The 19928-nt window shown below is 62.7% G+C and overlaps 2 protein-coding genes across 7 annotated transcripts; both read left to right on the top strand.

Moving 5' to 3' along the window:
• The first annotated feature begins 430 nt into the window (after positions 1-430).
• NDUFS8 (NADH:ubiquinone oxidoreductase core subunit S8) lies at positions 431-4481 on the top strand. Of its 4 annotated transcripts, none has more exons than NM_001302669.1 (7): positions 431-495; positions 1416-1479; positions 1565-1615; positions 2180-2269; positions 2366-2538; positions 4084-4212; positions 4296-4481. In NM_001302669.1, exons 2-7 carry the CDS (start codon positions 1416-1418, stop codon positions 4425-4427), a joined length of 639 nt encoding a protein of 212 aa, NP_001289598.1. In that variant the 5' UTR covers positions 431-495; the 3' UTR covers positions 4428-4481. The 4 variants fall into 4 exon arrangements, with proteins under 4 accessions (NP_001289598.1, XP_005227041.1, XP_005227039.2 ...); XM_005226984.3 differs by having other exon boundaries at positions 437-594; positions 4296-4478; XM_005226982.4 differs by lacking the exon at positions 431-495 and adding an exon at positions 715-923 and having other exon boundaries at positions 4296-4478.
• A 2947-nt stretch (positions 4482-7428) lies between these two features.
• On the top strand, positions 7429-19121 carry TCIRG1 (T cell immune regulator 1, ATPase H+ transporting V0 subunit a3). 3 transcript variants are annotated; one of them, NM_001075634.1, is made up of 20 exons: positions 7429-7511; positions 9752-9872; positions 10240-10318; positions 11396-11616; positions 11703-11788; positions 12052-12178; positions 12268-12350; positions 12472-12565; positions 12647-12859; positions 13531-13675; positions 16122-16261; positions 16363-16520; positions 16598-16688; positions 17168-17286; positions 17381-17594; positions 17899-18024; positions 18124-18228; positions 18303-18420; positions 18575-18752; positions 18836-19121. In NM_001075634.1, the coding sequence occupies exons 2-20, from the start codon at positions 9756-9758 to the stop codon at positions 18912-18914; spliced, it is 2493 nt and encodes an 830-aa protein (NP_001069102.1). In that variant the 5' UTR covers positions 7429-7511; positions 9752-9755; the 3' UTR covers positions 18915-19121. The 3 variants fall into 3 exon arrangements, with proteins under 3 accessions (NP_001069102.1, XP_059738877.1, XP_059738876.1); XM_059882894.1 differs by having other exon boundaries at positions 7447-8041; XM_059882893.1 differs by lacking the exon at positions 7429-7511 and adding an exon at positions 8097-9402.
• The last annotated feature ends 807 nt before the right edge of the window (positions 19122-19928 follow it).

The raw sequence follows: 19928 nt of genomic DNA on the forward strand, positions 1-19928 counted from the left end.
TACCAGAGTGGGTAGCCTTTTCCTTCTCCAGATCTTTCCAACCCAGGGATTGAACACAGGTCTCCCGCATTGCAGGCGGATTCTGTACTAGCTGAGCCACAAGAGAAGCCCAAAACCCTACGAAAGCCCAGCAATGGTGCGGAATCACCGTTATCGCCGGAACCCCGCTGGGGCGCAGCGTGTCTCCCCCTACTCGGAGGGCCCGGTCAGGTGGGAGATGCACCCTGAAACCACGCCTCGGATGTCCCGCCCCTAAGGGTTCGGGAGTCCTGGCTCCTTCGCCCTTTCAGCGCCTGCTCCTTCCTAGCCAATCGGGAAGAAGATTTTTTTTTATCCCGCCTCCTTCGGCTGCACCGCCAGCCAATCAGACCACGCCATGGAGAGTCAGCAAGGAAATGGCGAAGCCAGCCGGCCCAATGGCAGCTTCCCGGGAGACAGGCCCCGCCTCTCGGCGGACGGGCTGCGCTGCACCGGACGGAGCGGCCGCGCTTCAAGGTGGGTGATGCGGTCTCAGCCCTTAAGGCCGCGTCTAAGCAGCGCGGCGTCTCGGGGCGCGGGTGCGGCCCCCGTGGGCCCTGCCGGCTCCGCGCCCAGGTTTCACCTCAGCCTGCTCAGCACGCGCGGCCGCCGTGTCCTTGGGCGTGCAGCCGGGGGCGGGGGTGACCGATACGCCGGCGGCCTCCAGGGCGCATGCGCTGCCGGCTCCGTGGGGTCAGAGGTCGGGAGGAAAGTCAAGGAAGGAGCCGGGTTGGGCACCTGGCCCTGAAGTCAGCGGTCGAAAGAAATGGGCCCACCAGAGGTCGCAGGTCACGGGAAGGGCACTTTGTGGCTCTGGCCAAGTGCCAGGCTCTGGGCTAAACATGTGGCCTCTTCGAGCCCCCCTCCATCCCCGTGACCCCTTATCACAGATGAGAAAACCCAAGGTCATTCGGCAGGCAGGGAGGCAGTTCCAGAAGGACCTTGATGCGGGGGGCGGGGGAGAGGAATTTGATCTTGAGGGTTATTTAAGCCTTTAAGGGGTTCCAGCAGGGAAAGGCTGGGGGGTGTAAAGGGTGAGGTTTGGCCTGGGTTCACATCAGGAACCCCCCCTTCAGTGTGCGACTTTGGGCAAGTCACTTAACATAACTGAGCATCTCATCTGTGACCCCTAGCACTGTGCCTGGCACGGCGAGCTCTCAATAAATGCTGGTGGCGGTTGGCAGTGTTACCTGGGTCAGGTTGGAGGTTGAGAGGGGTAGCTCCTGGGAACAGGAAGGCCATCTGCGCCTCTGACAGGGATGAGGGTGAGCAGGGGACAAGATGCCACAGTGGCACTGGGGTCAAAGGTCAGGGCACCTGCCATGCTGGAGTTTCATGTGGGGAGGACCACACCTGTCTGGGACCCACCTGTGCCTGCCTCTTTTCACACCCCACAGATGCGCTGCCTGACCATGCCCATGCTGCTTCGGGCCCTGGCCCAGGCCCAGGCCGCACGTGCAGGTAGGACCAAGGGCACCTTTCCTGGGTGTGGGGGCCCAGCCTCCCGGCATGAGGTCACATTTGCACGGCATAACCCTTCTTGCAGGGCATGCAAGTGTCCGCGGCCTCCACAGCAGCGCAGTGGCAGCCACCTACAGTGAGTCCCGGGATTTTCGAGCCTCAGGCTTGGTGATCATGGTCCTGCCGGGGGCAGGGGAGAAGGCCTGGGTTCTCATCCTGGCTTTGCTGGGGGCTCCCCTTCTTGGAACCTGAGTTTCCCCTCTGTAAAATGAAGCGGGTGATCAGATGATTCATGGGGGTGGGGTCTGTTATTGCAGGGCGTAGGTGGGGGGTGGTCCTTCCCTGTGGCTATACATGTGATCTCAGACCCTCCCTGTGTGGGACAAGGAGGGGGCTGCCAGGTGTGAGCCCTGGGAGCCTGTACCTCCTCCTCAGGACCCAAGCACCCAAGCCTCACCTGCGTTCCCTCCGGGCCTGGATGGCCTCACAGGGTTAGGGAGAAGCAGGCCAGGACTGCCCCTGGCCGGAGGCCAGCCTCGAGGGTTGCTTACTGAGGCAAGGGGCATTTGGTGAATGAACAAGCCCCCCGGGGTCCCAGCTCTTACATCTAGGAGGCCAGGCCTCGTCTCCTGAGCTGGAGTCCTTGAAGAGGGGCTGTGCGTGGCCCCTGCCATGGCCTCTCTGCCCGCCTCCCCTGCAGAATATGTGAACCTGCGGGAGCCCTCGATGGACATGAAGTCGGTGACTGACCGGGCAGCACAGACCCTGCTGTGGACCGAGCTCATCCGAGGTGGGCCCGGGGGATGGGAGGCTTGAGGCAGGCTCAGGGGGGATAGAGATGTGTGAGGGAGGAGGGGCCCCCCCACCGTGCCTGTGCCGCCCCCAGGCCTGGGCATGACCCTGAGCTACCTGTTCCGTGAGCCCGCCACCATCAACTACCCGTTTGAGAAGGGCCCGCTGAGTCCGCGCTTCCGCGGGGAGCACGCACTGCGCCGTTACCCATCCGGGGAGGAGCGCTGCATCGCCTGCAAGCTCTGTGAGGCCGTCTGCCCGGCCCAGGTACGCGCGGACCCCGGCTGACTGCCACCCTGACCCCGGCTGCTGGGAGGGGGAGGCCGCAGTCTGCTGCAGAGAGAGTAGTGGGCAGCCCTGGGTCCCGATTCTCAACCCCCTGCTGGATGTGTGTCCCCAGGGAAGTCCCCTCCCACTCTGAGCCACTTGCCCCGTGATAGGAACTGTGAGGCCTTGTTGCCGGAGCCGACTCAGAGGTGGTGAGTCAACGGAGGGAAGCTTCCAGTCCTGAGCAGACCATGGACACACTTGGGTACTGCCCTTGGGGGTCTGGTCGTGAGTGTGAGAGCCAGGCCGGAGCCACGAGGCGCCACTTGAAGGTCTCCACTTTGACGTGGGCGGCAGCAGTGTCAGAAGCCCTGCCTACACATGTGCCCTTCACAGGGCCAGACCCGGGGACACTCGGACCACAGCAGGGCACTCTCTGCCCCTGGCTGCAGCTCCTTTGAGCCCCTGGCATTTGGTTCTGTCAGAGGGTCCCGCATGGACTGCCGAGAGTCACGGCCTGTGGGTGCAGAAACAGACAAAGTGGGGGCACTCAGGTGGTGGATGTGCCCGGCAGGTACCCAGCAGGCACAGGGGTTCTGACTGTCCACACAGCGTCCCCCTCCCAGCGGTTGCTCCAGCCACGTCTCTGTGACTCAGGACGGCTCCCGTCTGAGTCCTGGCTCGTCTCCTTCACCACTCCCAGGTTCTGCAGCCCATGGGCTGTGGCCTTGCGGTCCCCAGTCTCTGGAACATGTAGGAGCCCCACCCCCCCAAATAACAGTGGCATCCAGGCAGTGAGTGCCAACCATAGACCAGCACTGTGCCAAACTCATGATCTCTCTGCAACAACTCTAGGTTGGACAAGGTTATTATCCCCATTTTTGTAGAGGAGGAAACTGAGGCACAAAGAGAGAGGCTACTAGCCAAAGGTCCCACTGTGAGCGGTGGGCCTTACACTCCTGGGGATGTCTCAGGGCCGTGGCTACATCCCTTTGAAGGTCCTCGCCTCTGGGGAAGCCCTGGGCCACCCCTTCCTTCGGCTGGTGCCAGGCTGCCCCCTGGGAACTGAGAGTTAAGGACCTGTGTTTGAGTCTGGGCTCTGCCCCTCGTTTACTCGGTGGCTTTGGGAAGGCCCTCCACCTTTCTGAGCTCCAGTTTTTTCATCCATTAAATGGAGATAACTAGGTGTAGTTGGGAGGGTTGTTCAACATATGGTCCGCAGAGAGTGGGCATTATTTACAGGGTGAGACCCCCCAGACTGCAGGTGCCCTGGTGTGCCAGGCAGGCAGCAGCCCTCTCCTCGTGGGACTCCCATTCTCAGGCAGGAGGGGCTGGCAGATAGCAAATGAGAGTGTCAGCTCGGGCAGGCACGCAGAGGCTGAAGTCATGGCTGTGCCAGGTGGCCTCTTAGGAGGGGAGTCAGGAAAGGCCCACGAGGTGGAGAGTGGACGACAGAGGGGCCTCTCTGTAGGCCCATGTGGGGCTGGATCCTGTGCCAGGGCCTAGGGCGGCTGGCAGGTGACAGTCCCCTGTGCCACTGCCCAGGCCATCACCATCGAGGCTGAGCCGCGGGCCGATGGCAGCCGCCGGACCACGCGCTATGACATCGACATGACCAAGTGCATCTACTGCGGCTTCTGCCAGGAGGCCTGCCCCGTGGACGCCATTGTGGAGGTGAGCGGGGCCCCGCGGTGGGGGAGGCGGGGGCGGGGGCTCCTGGGCGGGGCCTGACAACTGCGCCTGCGCCCCGCCCGCAGGGCCCCAACTTCGAGTTCTCCACCGAGACGCACGAGGAGCTGCTGTACAACAAGGAGAAGCTGCTCAACAACGGGGACAAGTGGGAGGCCGAGATCGCTGCCAACATCCAGGCCGACTACCTTTACCGATGACCGGCCGACCCGCGGCCCCTCCTGCCCAATAAAAAGCTCTGACTTCCCCCACCACCTCTGTCATGCATCTGCTGTCTGAGCCGGGACCATCTGCAGCCTGTGGATTCTTCCGGTGGATCAGATTCTTGGACCGAGTTGCCTTACCTGTGCGACCCGCTGGGCCCCGCCCACAGCAGCCTGCGGCCCACAGGTCTTCCTGGGCATGTTTCGCAAAGGCTTAGCTGAAGGTCAACTCAGGCCACTGTTTGCATAATCCTGAGTGATCAGTTGGGGAGGCCCGGGCCTGTCCTCTCCTGAGGACCACCCACAGCTGAGACTCTCGAGAACCTAGAGCCTGCTGAGAAAGGGGGCTCTCCAGGAATAAGTTGGGCAAAGTCTCGTTTGCCCAAGTGCAGACAGAAGTACATCAAGAAGCAGGAACTTGGATAGGCCAGGGTATCCTTGCCAGGGGCAGGGTGGGGGAAGCCTGCTATGGGGTAACAGTCACGAGGGGATGACACAAGCACTGCTGCCCGTGAGCTGGCTTTGCCTGTCCTCCAGCCACATCCCTTTTCCTCCCCAAGTTCCGCAGGGCAGACTGCTGGCGTGGCCTGTGCTGTTCCGACTTCCTGCTTTGTAGCCCCAGCAAAGCGATGTGGTTCCTTCTGGGGCCACACGCAAGCCCAGTGGCAGTAGAATAGCCCCAACAACCCCTTCTGACTCCGTGCTGAGCGGTGTGAGAGCATTTCAGTTCATTCTCAGCATTGAGGAAGCTGGCTTAGAGAGGTGAAGTGACTTGCTCAGGGTCACACAGCATGCACCTTGAGGGAAAAACTAACTGAGGTCTGAGAGATCTCAAGAATTCCCTTCATCATTTCCAAAAGTGCTTTTTTACAAAACACTAATCTCCCCAGATGCTTCTTAGAAGGGGGAGGGTGTTCTTTGGATCGGTAAATGTAGGAAGTGCCCCAAGGGGCCTCTCCCTTCTGGGACAGGCTCTGCCCAGCGTATTCAAGGCTCTGAGAAGGCCTGCAGCAGAGAAGCCCAGACTTTGCCTAACTCACTCCTGGAGAGCCCCCTTTCTCAGATCACCTGCTGACATCTGGGCCTGCTTACCAGGCCCTGCTGGGCCATCTCCCAGGACCTGTGTGGTCCCATTGGCCAAGGTTTTGGGGCCCTTATAATCCATAAAGTGGCTCAGAAGTAAGAAGTACAGGACCGGAAAGGAATACTTGAGCCCTGGGAGTGTCCGTGAGTCCAGCACTGCTAGTGCTGGTGGCTGCTGGGAGCAGGAACTCCAAAAAACAGGCCAGCTGTCAGAGGCAGGCTTGAATATCCTAAAGCACTTCTAGTTTTGCTTTTATCAGACATACTCAGTGTTAGACGCTTGACATGGAGTCTATCTGTACACAGGAAAATTGTTCAGTCACTGTCGTGTCCAACTCTGACTCCATGCACTCCAGCACACCAGGCTTCCCTGTCTTTCACCATCTCCCGGAGTCTGCTTAAACTCGTGTCCATTCAGTTGACGATGCCATCCAACCATTTTGCCCTCTGTTGCCCCCTTCACCCGCCCTCAATCTTTTCCAGCATTGGGGTCTTTTCTAATGAGTTGGCTCTTTGCATCAGGTGGCCAAAATACTGGAGCTTCAGCATCAGTGCTTCCGATGAATATTCAGGGTTGATTTCCTTTAGGATTGAATGGTTTGATCTTACTGTCCAAGGGACTCTCAAGAGTCTTCTTTAGCACCACAGATGAGCCTGTCCAGCTCCTGACTTAATTTCTTCCCTTACTGCTGGGTCAGCTCTAAGGCCATTTTGAAACATGTTAAGAGTTCCAGTTTGCCCTGCATGGGAAGCACTGACCTGAGGCCCCCAGTGGTACTCAGTTCAGTTGTGTTGAAGTTTCTCCTTGAAAGTAGCCCTACCAGAAGTGTCCCCACTCTTCTGAAGACACCCTGGCTGTGACTCAGTTTCCAGCCCCCAGCTCTGGGGCTCCATTTGCCCACCCCTCAGAGGCCCCTGGGCTTCCCTTGTAGCTCAGTTGGGAAAGAATCTACCTGCAATGCAGGAGACCCAGATTCGATTCCTAGGTTGGGAAGATCCCCTGGAGAAGGGAATGGCAACCCACTCCAGTATTCTTGCCTGGAGAAGCTCATGGACAGAGGAGCCTGGCGGGCTACAGTCCATGGGGTCACAGGAGTTGGACACCACTACACCACCACCACCACCACCACCACCAGAGGCCCTTCCTCTGCCGTGGGGGTTCAAGGATCACCAGAGCTGACCCACTGGGTAGTCTTGGCCAGTCCAAAGTGCAGGCAGCTGGACAGTGGTGACCCACAGGCTGGGACCGGATATGCTGCATGAAGCTAATAGGAGTAAGGACCCAGGGACAAGTCCAGCCACAGGAGGAGCGAGAGTGAGGGCAGAGCACTGCCCAGTGTCTGCGGCTGCAGTCTGCTGCCTGGCCCTCGGCGTCCTGCTGCTACTGAGGGAAGAGGCCCAGAGAAGGGCAGCTGCCCACCCAAGGGCCCAGAGCACTGGGCTTGGAGTCCAGGCGGGTGCTCAGAAACAGGAAGAGAGCAGGACCTGTGTGACTACAACCTCACTCGAGGGGAGGGGTCCCAGAGGTGGGGACACGTGGGTCTCGGGCCCCAGGTCTGAGCCTACTGAGGGTCCCGTCAGCCACAGGCCCAGGTGGTGGAAGTCCCGCCAGGTAGCCCCTGGGCCTGGGCTGAGCACGTCCCCACATCCCAGCCTTGTAGACGTTCACGGTGGGCGCCAGTGTCTGCCCTGGGGTCTGGGCCTCCTCGCCCGGGTTAGGCGGCTCAAGGCTCCGAACGGTTTCCCACCCGCGGGGCGAGGAAGCGAGGGCCCAGCCGGAGGCCTGCCTCCCACCCGCCCTCCTGCCAGGGCTCCTGCACCGGCTCCAGGACTCCGGGGGCAGGTCCAGGGCGGCCCGGGGGCGGGGCTTCCCTGGCTCCGCCCCTCCCGGCCCCGCCCGTCGGGAAAAGTGAGTTGCGTGGGCGCCGCGGAGGCAGCGAGAAGTTGAGCCAGGAGATCCGAGCGGAGCCGAGCAGTGCCGCGTGAGGCCGACCTGGGGTGAGTGCCCCAGCGGGGGCTACAGGGCCCCCCGTTCTGTCTGCCGCCCTCGCTTCCCTCCGCCCCGGAAGGGAGTCTTGGCGCCCCGACCCGTGTGGATCAGTAGAGGCAGCTCAGTCCGCAGGCCCGCGGGTGTCAGCCCTTGTTGGGGGTTCGGGGCTGGGGGTGAACGGACGCGACTCAGAGGAGGAAGGGGAGGAGAATGGGGGGTGTTAACAGCCTGTGACCCCCCTGTGGCCTGGCTGCCGGGCCAGGCTGTGCTCAGAGCTTTCTCTGCTGCATCTTCCTGGGAGGGAGGGACCCATTCTACAGGTGCGGAAACTGAGGCCCAACCCAACTAGGAAGAGGCAGAACTAGAAGAGAGCGCAGACCCTCGCCTGCAGCGCGGCTCATCGCGGCGAGCCAGGGGCTCAGAGGAGAGGTGTCCGGAGGAGCTGGCCTTAGCCTCCAGCCTCCCAAGGGAGAAAGAGGCGAGGGGCACAAAGTGACTAGTCTGGACCCTGAAGGACCTGGGCCCCTTCATTTGCTCTGTAAATGTCGCGGGGTGTGGGTCCTGGCTCAGGCAGCGGCCAGGGTAGAGGAGGGGGAGGGGATGAGCCGGTGGAGGGCTGAAACGCCAGGGGAGGGGTCTGACCAGGTCTCTGGACTCCTGTGCTTGACCACCCAAGGGAAGGGCCATGCCCCGGGGCCCTGAGAGACAGGTACCAGGCAGGACTGGTCACAGCAGCTGTCCAGGACTGCTGCCCGCCAGGATCCCGGATCTAGCTCCCTGCAACCCCTCATTTGGCCAGCCCCACCTTTCAGGGTGCCTGGGGCAAGGAACAACCCTCCCCCTGAGAACACACGTTGGGCCAGAACTTCCAAACCTGCAGCCCGGGCTCCTGCCTGGCTTGGCCACCTGCTGACCCGTCTATAAAACAGGGGTGCAGTGCCCCCTCCCCCAAGGCCTGCTGTTAGTTTTAAATGAGGTAGTGGAGGTGAGGAGGTACATGTGGACCCTGGTTATTTTTATCTCCCCACCAGGTTCTGCCTCTGCTTGGTGGCCAAGTCCCGTTCACCCAAAGAGGAAGTGGAGGCCCAGAGAGGGTGGGAGAGTCCCCCAAGGACACACAGCTAACCCCAGCTTGGGCAGGGCTCAGACCCTCTGTCCCTGGGCCGCCCACCCACTCTCCCCTATTCTCCCCCAGCTAATTCTCGCCATTCTCTCCAGCTGGGGAAGGGGCTGCTTTTCCTATTTACTCTTAAGTTAATCAGACCCAGGGGAGGAAGTGACCCGCTAGGTGGCTCCAGCCCAGGCAGTGGGCGGGGCGCTCTGGCGCCAAACGTTCACTCTCAGCGGGGCCCTCACCCAGCGCTGCCCCTTCCCCCCATCAATGGGAGAGCTAAGGAAATGGAGTCCCACAGAGGGGCTGGGGGCCAGCCCCGGGCCCCCAGGGCAGTGGCCGTGGAGCCCTGGCCTGTGAGCTGGGCGTCCACAGGGCCCATCGGAGGCCAGGGGAGCCTCCGCCGCGCTGACGTTGGAGCAGAACCCCCGCCAGGCCCTTCCTGCCCTTCGGTTTCCATAGTTTCACTTTTGGTGGTTTCGACACCTGGAGGACTCCTCCCGGGGCTGCGGCGGGACTGCCCAGGCCCCAGGGGAAGGTCCTCCTCGCTCAGAGGCCCTGCCCGTCCCCTGTGTCCTCCCCGAGGCCCAGGGGTGGCCCCCACCCCCTCAGCACACAGATGCCACAGGGAAGAGGCAGGCTCCGACTGCCCGAGGGGCCAGGCCAGACCTCAGCCCCGTGTCCTTGTCATGAGTGCTCCCTGGGCTGGAAAGGCGAGGGCTCCAGCTGGCCGCGGCAGGTCAGGAGGCCAGCACTGGAGGTGGCCTTTGACCTGGGGCCCTGAAGAGGTGAGGGCAGGTCACGGAGAGGGGACGACAGGAGGTGGGGCCAGGTGTGAGAAGAGCCAGTGTTGTAGGAGCCGCCGGGGCAGGGGGTGCAGGGGTCTCAGACAAGTCAGACCCAGCTGGGAAGGAGCTTGGTGTTGGACTCTGGGTCCGGCCGAGGGGTCAGCTGCGCTGCCTACTTCCGGTGTGACCTCAGCACCCCGCCGAGCTGCCCTGGGCCTCAGTTTTCCCATCTGTCAGATGGGGTGGTGACAGACCTTGTGGGACCATAGGAGCACGGAGTCCCTAGCTGGTGGGCAGCTGCCTGTTTCCTGCCTCCTGGCCTGAGCCCCCATGCCTGCCCGCCCCGCAGGACCATGGGCTCCATGTTCCGGAGCGAGGAGGTGGCACTGGTCCAGCTCTTCCTGCCCACAGCTGCCGCCTACACCTGCGTGAGCCAGCTCGGGGAGCTGGGCCTGGTGGAGTTCAGGGATGTGAGTGGGGCTGGGATGCGGGTGGGGGGAGGCCTCGTCCCTGGGCGTCCCAGAGGGTGGACCATCGCCCTCTATTGATCCCCGGCCCAGCTTGCATCCCGGGGGCCTCTGCCACCGGGTGCTCTGTTCTCAGGAAGGCTGTCTTTACTCATGCCTGCCCCAGCCTGGGTTTAGCCAGGCCTCAGCCCTGGTCCACACAGCGTCTAGTTGTCTTCACTTGGGCATAGGAGGGTCATGGTGTGGTCAGCACCTTTTGGAAGAGGCAAAGGCCTCCCCCAAATGGCCTAAGGAGAGCCAGCCTGGCCCTTGTGGGGGAACTCCTTGGCCCCCCGGCCTGGAATCCTGACCCTTCCATGCACAACCACAGCTCAACGCCTCGGTGAGTGCCTTCCAGAGACGCTTCGTGGTGGACGTTCGGCGCTGTGAAGAGTTGGAGAAGACCTTCAGTGAGTTGGCCCTAGGCCCACACACCCCAGGCAAACTTCCTAGAGGAGGTGCCAGCAGAGCTTGGTCTGAAAGGAAGAGTCCCAGGCACCTAGTTGGAAGGCAGAGAAGGGAGAGCCAGGCCAGGGCAGCTGGGATCTGTGGGGTGTTCTTGAGTGAGCTGAGCTGATGCCCAGGCCAAGGTTTGGATGAGCCCTTAGTGCCGAGTGAGGACTTGGGACATCATTCTGCACGTGCTGAGAGCCACCCGTAGGTCTCTAAGCAGGAGAGAAACATGGACAGAACTTTCTCTGCTGTAGGTGGACTGGGGTGAGCAGAGGCCACCAATCTTGGCTTGGTGCCCCAAGGAGTAGCTTCTACTTGGACCTGGGCAAGAAGGACCCCTGCCCTGGGTTGTGTTCCAGAAACCCCTCCCAGGAGGACCCGGCACTGTGGGAGGATAGAGCATGTCTGGTTAACGGTTAGCTTGCCTGATGGGTTTTAAGTAGTCAGGCAGGTCCTCCGTGGGCCTGCATGCAAGCTGCCGTCCGAGGCCCTGCAGCGCTAGGCCGCCTGCTGGAAGCCACTGTGGGACCCAGGCCAGGGGCTGGGGATGGACGGAGGGCAGCCCAGAAGAGCCTTGGACGGGGAAGCAGAGTAAGCACACAGGGGTGGAGGTTTATCCTGAGGTTTTTCTGGGGTCTTGGACTCAGTGAGTCAGTTGGCTGGTGGCTAGGGGAATTTGAGGTGACGTTTAGAATCCCCTAGATGTTAGCCAGCCCTTGGCTGTGTGTGTGTGCTCGGTGGCTCTGTTGTGTCTGACTCTTTGTGACCCCATGGACTGCAGCCCACCAGGCTCCTCTGTCCGTGGAATTCTCCAGGAAAGATTACTGGAGTGGGTTGCCATTTCCTTCTCCAGGGGAACCTGGATCTCCAACCCAGGGATCGAACCCGGGTGTCCTGTGTCTGTTGAATTGGCAGGCAGAATTCTTTGCCTGATGAACCGCTGGGGAAGCCCTCCAGCCCTTGGCTAGTGGTGGCCATTAGCTGGTGGCGGCCCCTGAGCGGCGCCCCCTGACACCCCTCCCCTCCGCACCCAGCCTTCCTGCAGGAGGAGGTGCGGCGGGCTGGGCTGATGCTGCCTCTGCCCGAGGCGGGGCTGCCGGCGCCCCCGCCCCGCGACCTTCTGCGCATCCAGGAGGAGACTGACCGCCTGGCTCAGGAGCTCCGGGACGTGCGGGGCAACCAGCAGGCCCTGCGGGCCCAGTGGCACCAGCTGCAGCTCCACTCTGCCGTGCTGGGCCAGGGCCACAGTCCCCCGGTGAGTGTAGCTCCCAGGGCAGGGGCACGGGGCGGGGGTGCGGGGCCCCCCCTGGGCTGGGGCTCACGGGGCCTCTTGGCTCCTAGTCGGTGGCCACTCACACCGATGGGCCCTCGGAAAGGACCCCCCTGCTCCAGGCCCCCGGAGGGCCGCACCAGGACCTGAGGGTCAAGTAAGTGAGGGGCAGCTTGGCGCTCTTTCCAGCCCAGTGCGGACTCCTTGTTCAGTACTCCCTCAGACTGCCCCCTGCCGCCTCCTCCCTTGGGCCTGGGATTCCCCTCTGCCCGACAGGTTTCTCCCCTCCTGGAGTGTGCCGGGTGGGCTCCTGCCCTCCCCGTGGGGGTGAGGGGTGGTGTGCCTGGCCGGGATGGGGAGGCAGGGTGGAGGGGAGGGGAGGTCGGCGCAGCCCCTGCCCAGCCCCGCCTGGTCCCGCAGCTTCGTGGCCGGTGCGGTGGAACCCCACAAGGCCGCGGCCCTGGAGCGCCTGCTCTGGAGGGCCTGCCGCGGCTTCCTCATCGCCAGCTTCCGGGAGACGGAGCAGCAGCTGGAGGACCCAGTGACGGTGCGCGGGTGCGGGCCGGGGGCGGCTTGGGTGGGAGTGTGGCCCTCCGGGCGCGGGGACTACAGGGTGACCTGGGCGCCCCTCCGCAGGGTGAGCCTGCCACGTGGATGACCTTCCTCATCTCCTACTGGGGCGGGCAGATAGGGCAGAAGATCCGCAAGATCACTGACTGGTGAGCCCCCCCAGGGCCCTGGGTGTCCCCTCTACCTCACACCAAGCCTGCGCCGTCCTCCACACTCCCGCGCACGTGGCCTGGACCCCAGGCACCTGCTCACCGCCCCGCTCCCTGCCAGCTTCCACTGCCATGTCTTCCCGTTTGCGGAGGAGGAGGCAGCCCGGCATGCAGCCCTGCAGCAGCTGCAACAGCAGAGCCAGGAGCTGCAGGAGGTGGGTGCCCGCAGCCAGGGTGGACCTCCGGCCGCCACCCCCGCGGCCCACTGCCGCCCTGATCACCTGCTCCGGCCACAGGTCCTGGGGGAGACGGAGCGCTTCCTGAGCCAGGTGCTGGGCCGCGTGCAGAGGCTGCTGCCGCCCTGGCAAGTGCAGATCCGCAAGATGAAGGCCGTGTACCTGGCCCTCAACCAGTGCAGCGTGAGCTCCACGCACAAGTGCCTCATCGCCGAGGCCTGGTGTGCCACACGTGACCTGCCCACCCTGCAGCAGGCCCTGCAGGACAGCTCGGTGAGCGGGGCCCTCCTGCCCCCCCACGCTGCCAGGCAGGGGCTCCTCCTCATAACACACTGCCCATTCCCAGTGCCACAGGTGCCCTGCCTTTGCTGGGGCTCACCCTCCTCCAGGGAGTCCTCCATGATGGCTCTGGCTCAGCAAGCCCTCTCCCCACCCCCACTTCCCCCAAGGCCCCGGGATGGGCCGTTGTACCCTGCGGGCCATGCTGGGTGTTGTTAGAACCACGTTCAGATCCAGGTTCTGCAGGCCCCAGCCCTGTGACCTTGGGCTGACTGGAGGGAGCCTTGGGCTCATCTGTGAAATGGGTGTGCCGACCCTGCCTCCCGGGGGTGGCCACTGTAGGCAAGGTCACCGGTGGCAACCAGCGGCTCCTTCTCCCCAGCCACCTGGATGGGGAGAAGCATGCTTGTTTCCCAAGTGACTTCTGGGCCAGTCTCTGGCTGTCTCTAAAGCCCCCTGAACAGGGGGCAGGTGGGGCTGGTCGTCTGGTTTCACAGGGAGAGAAGGGGCTGCCCCGGGTCCCTGGGCTGCCACCCAGTGAATCCCCACAGTGCTCTGCCTCTCCAGCTCTGCCTGGCTGGGGGTGGGGTGGGGTGGTCCGAGGCCCCTGGAGGCCCCTGCAATCAGCCTTCTCTGTTTGTCTGTCTGCCTCCCGGGTGCCCCAGAGCGAGGCAGGTGTGAGCGCCGTGGTTCACTGCATCCCCTGCCGGGACATGCCCCCCACGCTCATCCGTACCAACCGCTTCACGGCCAGCTTCCAGGGCATCGTGGACGCCTATGGTGTGGGCCGCTACCAGGAGGTCAACCCCGGTGAGGGTCGCCACCTCCCGCAGCCCCGGCCTTCAGGAGGGTCAGCTGCTGCCCTGGGTGGAAGGCTGGCAGGGCTGCATCTCCACGCTGGGGCTGCCCCAGCCTCCTGGGATGAGAGACGCCCTGCTTCTCATGCTCTCGGGGGGAGCCCGGGGTCTTCGAGTTTACCCCCAACAAACCCCACCTTGTTACACATACAAGGGAGCCAGCCAAGTCGTGCAAAGAACAACAGCTTTGCATTAGGAGTGGCCTGGGTTTGAGATCCTACTTGCTTACCTTGAGTTTTTTAGCTTCTCTGGGCCTCAGTTTCCTCATCTGTAAAATGGAGATAACGGTTCAGCTCTGAGCAGTCTTGGGAAGATGAATGATCACCAAAGGTTGCAAACCAGCGGCCCATGAGGCCAGAATCAGTCTGCTGTTATGTTTTGTTTGGCCACGTTGTCCAGACACGTTGAAAGGTTTGAGTTGGGTCAGGTTTTCCCCAAAGCAGACCCTGAGGTGGGGTCTCTGGTGCAAGTGGTCTCTTAAGAGAGGTGTTCCTGGGAGAAACCCGTAAGGGACCTCAGGGGATGGGGAGGCGTGTGGGGAAGGGAGGGCTGAGCAGGACCAGTCCTGGGTGAAGTCCGGCCACACTGGAGTGTGTCTGTCTCAAGGCTGACGAGCAGGGCTTCCACACCCGGCGCCCTCAGCTGTCAGCCAGCCCTGGCGGGTGGGCAGTGAGGCCATCAGCTCCTGGCACATCCTGGGTGCTCACCAGCCTGGAGACGCTGCTGCTCAGAGAGTGGTGCATCTGGCAGGGGCCCACACACAGCTGTCGAGGGCCCCGTGCCACCCGGGCAGAGCGTCTGCTGCAGGCACCAGGGCTTAAAGTGGGAGTTTTGGCAAAAGTCTGCCTTTTCCCAAGACTTTGGCAAAAAGTAAGAGATTTGGCAGCATGGTGCCCACCCCCAGGAGACTGGAGCTGGGTGCGGCCGCCCCTCCCGTTTGGGTCCATCCTGGGGCCAGCGGGCACTGGCTCCCTCCCTCCCTGGCCCCGGCCACCTTCCTGAGCCCCGTGGGACCTGGCCTGTCACCTGCCCTGTCCCTCTCCTTCCAGACAGCACTCCCCCTGAGGCAGGCTGGCTTCCATGTGCCCAGGGGCCCAGGGGCCCCGGTGTCGCTGGGTGAGGGCTGCAGGGCGTCTCCATGTGATCCTGGAGGAGGGGTCTGGGCGTGAAGCGTGAGGAGGGCCCTTTCACGAGGGGGACTTAGTCCGAGGCCGGGGAGGGGTCCTGCTTCACCCGGTGGGCAAGAGAAAGGGTTAGGGGCCCCCAAGGTGGTACGAGCAGGACCTGAGGGCAGAGTCTGGGGCTATGTGGACCGAGGCCCGGATCTTGTGTCCTCTGGGGCCTGCTGGCCCTCCAGGATAGCACCTGGGAGCTTGATGTGTGCTCTCCCCGACACACGCTTCACCTGCCCGTAGTTCCTCTGCATTGGCAGGTGGCAGTCTGCTTGGAGCAGCCTGATCCCCAGATATCCACAGCTGCTGATGTGCCCCCAGCTCTCAGCAACAGCTCTGCGGGGTATTCATTTGCTCGGGCTGCCGTAACAGAGCATCCCCGATGGGGTGGCTTCAACACTGGGTATTTATCGTATCTCCGTTCCCGAGGCTGGGAACCTGAGGTCAGGGTGTTAGGGCTGGTTCCTCCTGAGAGCTTGAGGGGTCTTCTGTTCAGGCCTCTCTCCTTGGCTGGGAGGCAGCCGTCTTCACGTTCGCATGGCCTTCTCCAGTGTCTGTGTCTAAGGTCCAAATTCACCCATTTTATAAGGACAGCAGTCATATTCAATTAGGACCCACGCAAATGACCTCATTTTCACTTGGTTACATCTGTAAAGATTGTATCTCCAAATGAGGTCACTTTCTAAGGAGCTGGGGGGTTAGGACTCCAACCTACCTTTGAGGGGGCGAGGGGCACAATTTGACCCATAACTGGGATGTGCATTAGGATCCTAACATCTATGAGAAATTTTCCCCATTTGCTAAAGGGAAGCTGAGGCCCCAAAGACTGAGTGACCAAGTTGGCCTTCTGGAACTTGCCATGGGCCAGCCAGGACTTCCACTGGACTCTCTGTGCTTCTCCTTAAAGCTCTTCTCATAAATAATAGCTAGAACTAATGAGTTTATATTGCTTATTTATGGCCTGCTGTCTCATTTTTAATAGCCCCAGAAAGTAGTAGTAGTATTATCTCCATTTTGCCCATGGGGAGCTGGAGGTTCAGAGAGGTTAAGAGGCTAGCCAAAGGTTGCACAGCTAGTAGACGGCTGGCTCTTGCATGCAGGCAAGCGGTATGGCATCCCTGCCTGGCAAACACCACCTTTGTGTCTCCTGTGGCCCTGGGCCCTGGCTCGGGGGCCCCTCTGCGGGGCCGGGGTCATGGCTGACTGCGTGGCCCTCTCTGCCCACAGCACCCTACACCATCATCACCTTCCCCTTCCTCTTTGCTGTCATGTTCGGTGACGTGGGCCACGGGCTGCTCATGTTCCTCTTCGCCCTGGCCATGGTGCTGGCCGAGAACCAGCCGGCTGTGAAGTCAGCGCAGAACGAGGTGAGGAGTGGCGGGGGGCTGGGGGTGGGGGTGGGGGGAGAAGCGGGGGTGCAGGCACAGCTGGGGCCCGGGGCCAGCTCTCACTACACCCACACCCCCAGATCTGGAGGACCTTCTTCGGGGGCCGCTACCTGCTGCTGCTCATGGGCCTGTTCTCCGTCTACACTGGCTTCATTTACAATGAGTGCTTCAGCCGTGCCACGGCCATCTTCCCCTCGGGCTGGAGCGTGGCGGCCATGGCCAACCAGTCCGGCTGGAGGTGAGGCCCGGCTGCTCCCCTACTCCAGCCCCGAGGCCCCTGGGCCCCTGACCGCCCCCTCCCCACTCTTGTCACAGCGATGCCTTCCTGGCCCAGCACCAGCTGCTTGCCCTGGACCCCAACGTCACTGGCGTCTTCCTGGGACCCTACCCCTTTGGCATTGACCCTGTGAGTCCTGGCCATCCGTCTGGGTGGTGCGGGCGGGAGGGTGGGTTTGGGCTCCCCGCTCAGGGCCCCTAAGACCAGGGCCTGCCTGGCAGGGCCCACACCGCAGCCATTTGAAAAGCAGAGACGTGAGTCCTGCTAAGGGCAGTGTTCTGTAGCCCTCTCTGTGCCAGGCAGGCACCGTTCTGAGGCCTTGTTGAAATGATTTTGTGTCCAGTCCTTGTGACAACTCAACCGAGTGCATGTCAGTGCAGTCTCCCCATTTCACAGATGAGGAAGCTGAGGGTACATGCCCAGAGTTGCCTGGCCAGAAAGAACTGGGGTAGGGGCCCAGGCTGTGCTCTTAACCATGCCACTGTGCTGCTCCTCATCTGGTGGGTGACGGATTGTGCAGGGGGCCCTGGAGGGGCACACACGGGCCGATGAGAGTGACTCGGGTGGGGCGGCCCCTTCGTGACCCCCCGGCCCTTCTGCTCCCCCAGGTCTGGAGCCTGGCCGTCAACCACCTGAGCTTCCTCAACTCCTTCAAGATGAAGATGTCCATCATCCTGGGGGTCACCCACATGACCTTTGGGGTGGTCCTGGGAGTCTTCAACCACGTGTGAGGGCTGGGGTCCTGGGGTTGAGGGGCTGAGCAGGGCCAGAGTGGCCTGGTGACCCGGCTCCCCACTACTTCGCCCCCGTCCCTGCCCTAGGCACTTCGGCCAGTGGCACCGGCTGCTGCTGGAGACCCTCCCCGAGCTGGTCTTCCTGCTGGGGCTGTTCGGCTACCTGGTCTTCCTGGTCGTCTACAAGTGGCTGAGCTTCACGGCCGCCAGCGCTGCCACAGCCCCCAGCATCCTGATCCACTTCATCAACATGTTCCTCTTCTCGCGCAGCCGCACCAACAAGCCGCTCTTCCAGGGGCAGGTGGGCGGGGCCTTGGGCAGGGCCAGGTGGGCCCACTCCCACCACGGGGCCCCGCCCCTTGGCTTCAGGATCCTGATCTGGAAAGTGGGATGCAGACCTGAGGCCGTGAGACGAGGAGGGAGGTCCAAGGACCAGCAGAGATGGTCCAGCGGAAGGGGTGCTGGAAGCCTAGGGTGCCACCCTCCCAGAACTCCGTGTGGGGTGGCGTCCCTGCTCCGTGAGGGGCCCCGGCGGAGAAGTGGGGGGCAGGCTCCCTGGGCCCCGGGAGCTGCGTGGCGCCCTGACTCCCGCCCCTCCCTCGCAGGAGGTGGTGCAGTCCACCCTGGTGGTCCTGGCCCTGGCCACGGTGCCTGTGCTGCTGCTGGGCACTCCCCTGTTCCTGCGCCGGAGGCACCAGCGTCGCCAGTCTTCCCGGAGGCGGCAACCGCTGGTAGGGGCAGGGGAGGCGTGCGGGGTGGGTGCGGAGGGTCCCGTCCGGGCTGTGAGAGCCCACCCTGGCCCGTGGGTCTGCTAATGCTCCCACCTCCAGGATGAGGACAAGGCCGGGCTCCTGGGCCAGCCCGACGTGTCTGTGGCCAGTCAGAACTGTGATGAGGAGAAGGCCGGATGCCTCGGGGACCAAGAGGAGGAAGAGGTGGGTGTGGGGACTCCCTGGGTGGCAGGAGGCTGGCGGCCTGGCTTGCCCCTCACTGCTGCTCGTTCCCCTAGTTTGTCCTGTCCGAGGTGTTCATGCACCAGGCCATCCACACCATCGAGTTCTGCCTCGGCTGCATCTCCAACACGGCCTCCTACTTGCGCCTCTGGGCCCTAAGCCTGGCCCACGCCCGTGAGTCCCAGCGCCTGCCCCCACACATCTCCCATTGCTTCCCAGTGTCCCTGTCTGGAAAGAGGGGATGGTGGGGAGGTCCCCTGCTGACCCTTGTGGAGGATGGGCTTAGGGACGCCCGGGTGGTTCCCACCGCTCCCTCCCTCACCTGCAGAACTGTCGGAGGTCCTGTGGGCCATGGTGATGCGAGTTGGCTTGGGCCTGGGTGGCAAGATGGGCGTGGAGGCCCTGGTGCTGGTCCCCGTCTTTGCCGCCTTCGCCGTGATGACCGTGGCCATCCTGCTGGTGATGGAGGGGCTCTCGGCCTTCCTGCACGCGCTGCGGCTGCACTGGTGAGAGGCCGCGGGCTGGTGCGGGCAGCACGGGGGGCAGGTCGTGGGCAGGGGTCCTCTCACCAGCTCTCCTCGTCCCCCAGGGTGGAGTTCCAGAACAAGTTCTACTCGGGCTCCGGCTACAAGCTGAGCCCCTTCACCTTTGCCGTGGAGGATGAGTAATGCCCACGACCTGCCCTTACCGTGCCAAGCAGGAAACAAATTCTGAGGCGGCAGACTTCCCTGGTGGTTCAGCAGTTAAGACCTCATGCTTCCAGTACAGGGATGGTGCTTCCGATACAGTTTGATCCCTGGTCAGGGAACTAAGATCCCACATGCCACACGGTGCGACTGAGTTCAAAAAACAATAAAGATGAAGAAGGCCTAGGACCCGTGCCTTGGTCTTGTGTGAGGCAGGGCCTGGGAGGCTGGTGTGCAGGAGCCTGGGCTCTCGCTGGGCTGGTCTTTCCTGGGGAGCCTCTCCTGGTTTGAGGGACACCATCCCAGCCTGTGTCTCTCTGAGGTCTGTCTGTGCAGCTGAAGCTGGTGTGGGGTGTGGAGAGGTGGGAGGCACTGATCTAGGATCTGGGGCCTTAAGATGTCAGCAGAGGCCCGAGAAGCGCATCTGCAGGACCCCCAGACTCGGGAGGGGGGAAGAGGGCAGAACTAGGACAGAGGACCTATGTGTCCAGCGCATTTTAGCTCAGGATGACTGTTGTCCCAGGCTGGACCAGGGGCAGTGAGTGAGCTCTCCGGCCTTGGAGTTATACAAACTGTAGGAGGATGTCTGGGATACTTGGGGTGTGGAGGGAGGTGCTTGGCATGAACTGGCCAGATTCTCATGTCCTTGTGCTGGCACTGGCCACTGGCCCTCACGATGCCCTGGAGCAGAGAGCAGCCTGGGGCGTTGAGTGTGACCCGCATCACACAGCGGGCAGTGTGTCGCTCCATGGGGGATGGCAGGCCACACCCGAGGCCACCTTCCTGCAGACGTGGGCAGAGGCTGTCCAGGGTACCCCGAGCGTTGCCCAAGGCTCTGAGGGTCAAAACAGGGCTGAACCAGACCCCACGCCCTGCCTCCCTTCCTGTCCCCAGAGGCCACCATCTTCCCCATCCCTCCCCCGGTGGGCAGTCCTGCCGCCTGGCCATCCAGCTGCTAGGGGGAAGGTGGCACCCAGTGGGTGTCTCTGACCTGGG

Source organism: Bos taurus, chromosome 29 (genome assembly GCF_002263795.3).
Source record: "Bos taurus isolate L1 Dominette 01449 registration number 42190680 breed Hereford chromosome 29, ARS-UCD2.0, whole genome shotgun sequence".
In the NCBI taxonomy this organism is placed as follows: domain Eukaryota; kingdom Metazoa; phylum Chordata; class Mammalia; order Artiodactyla; family Bovidae; genus Bos; species Bos taurus.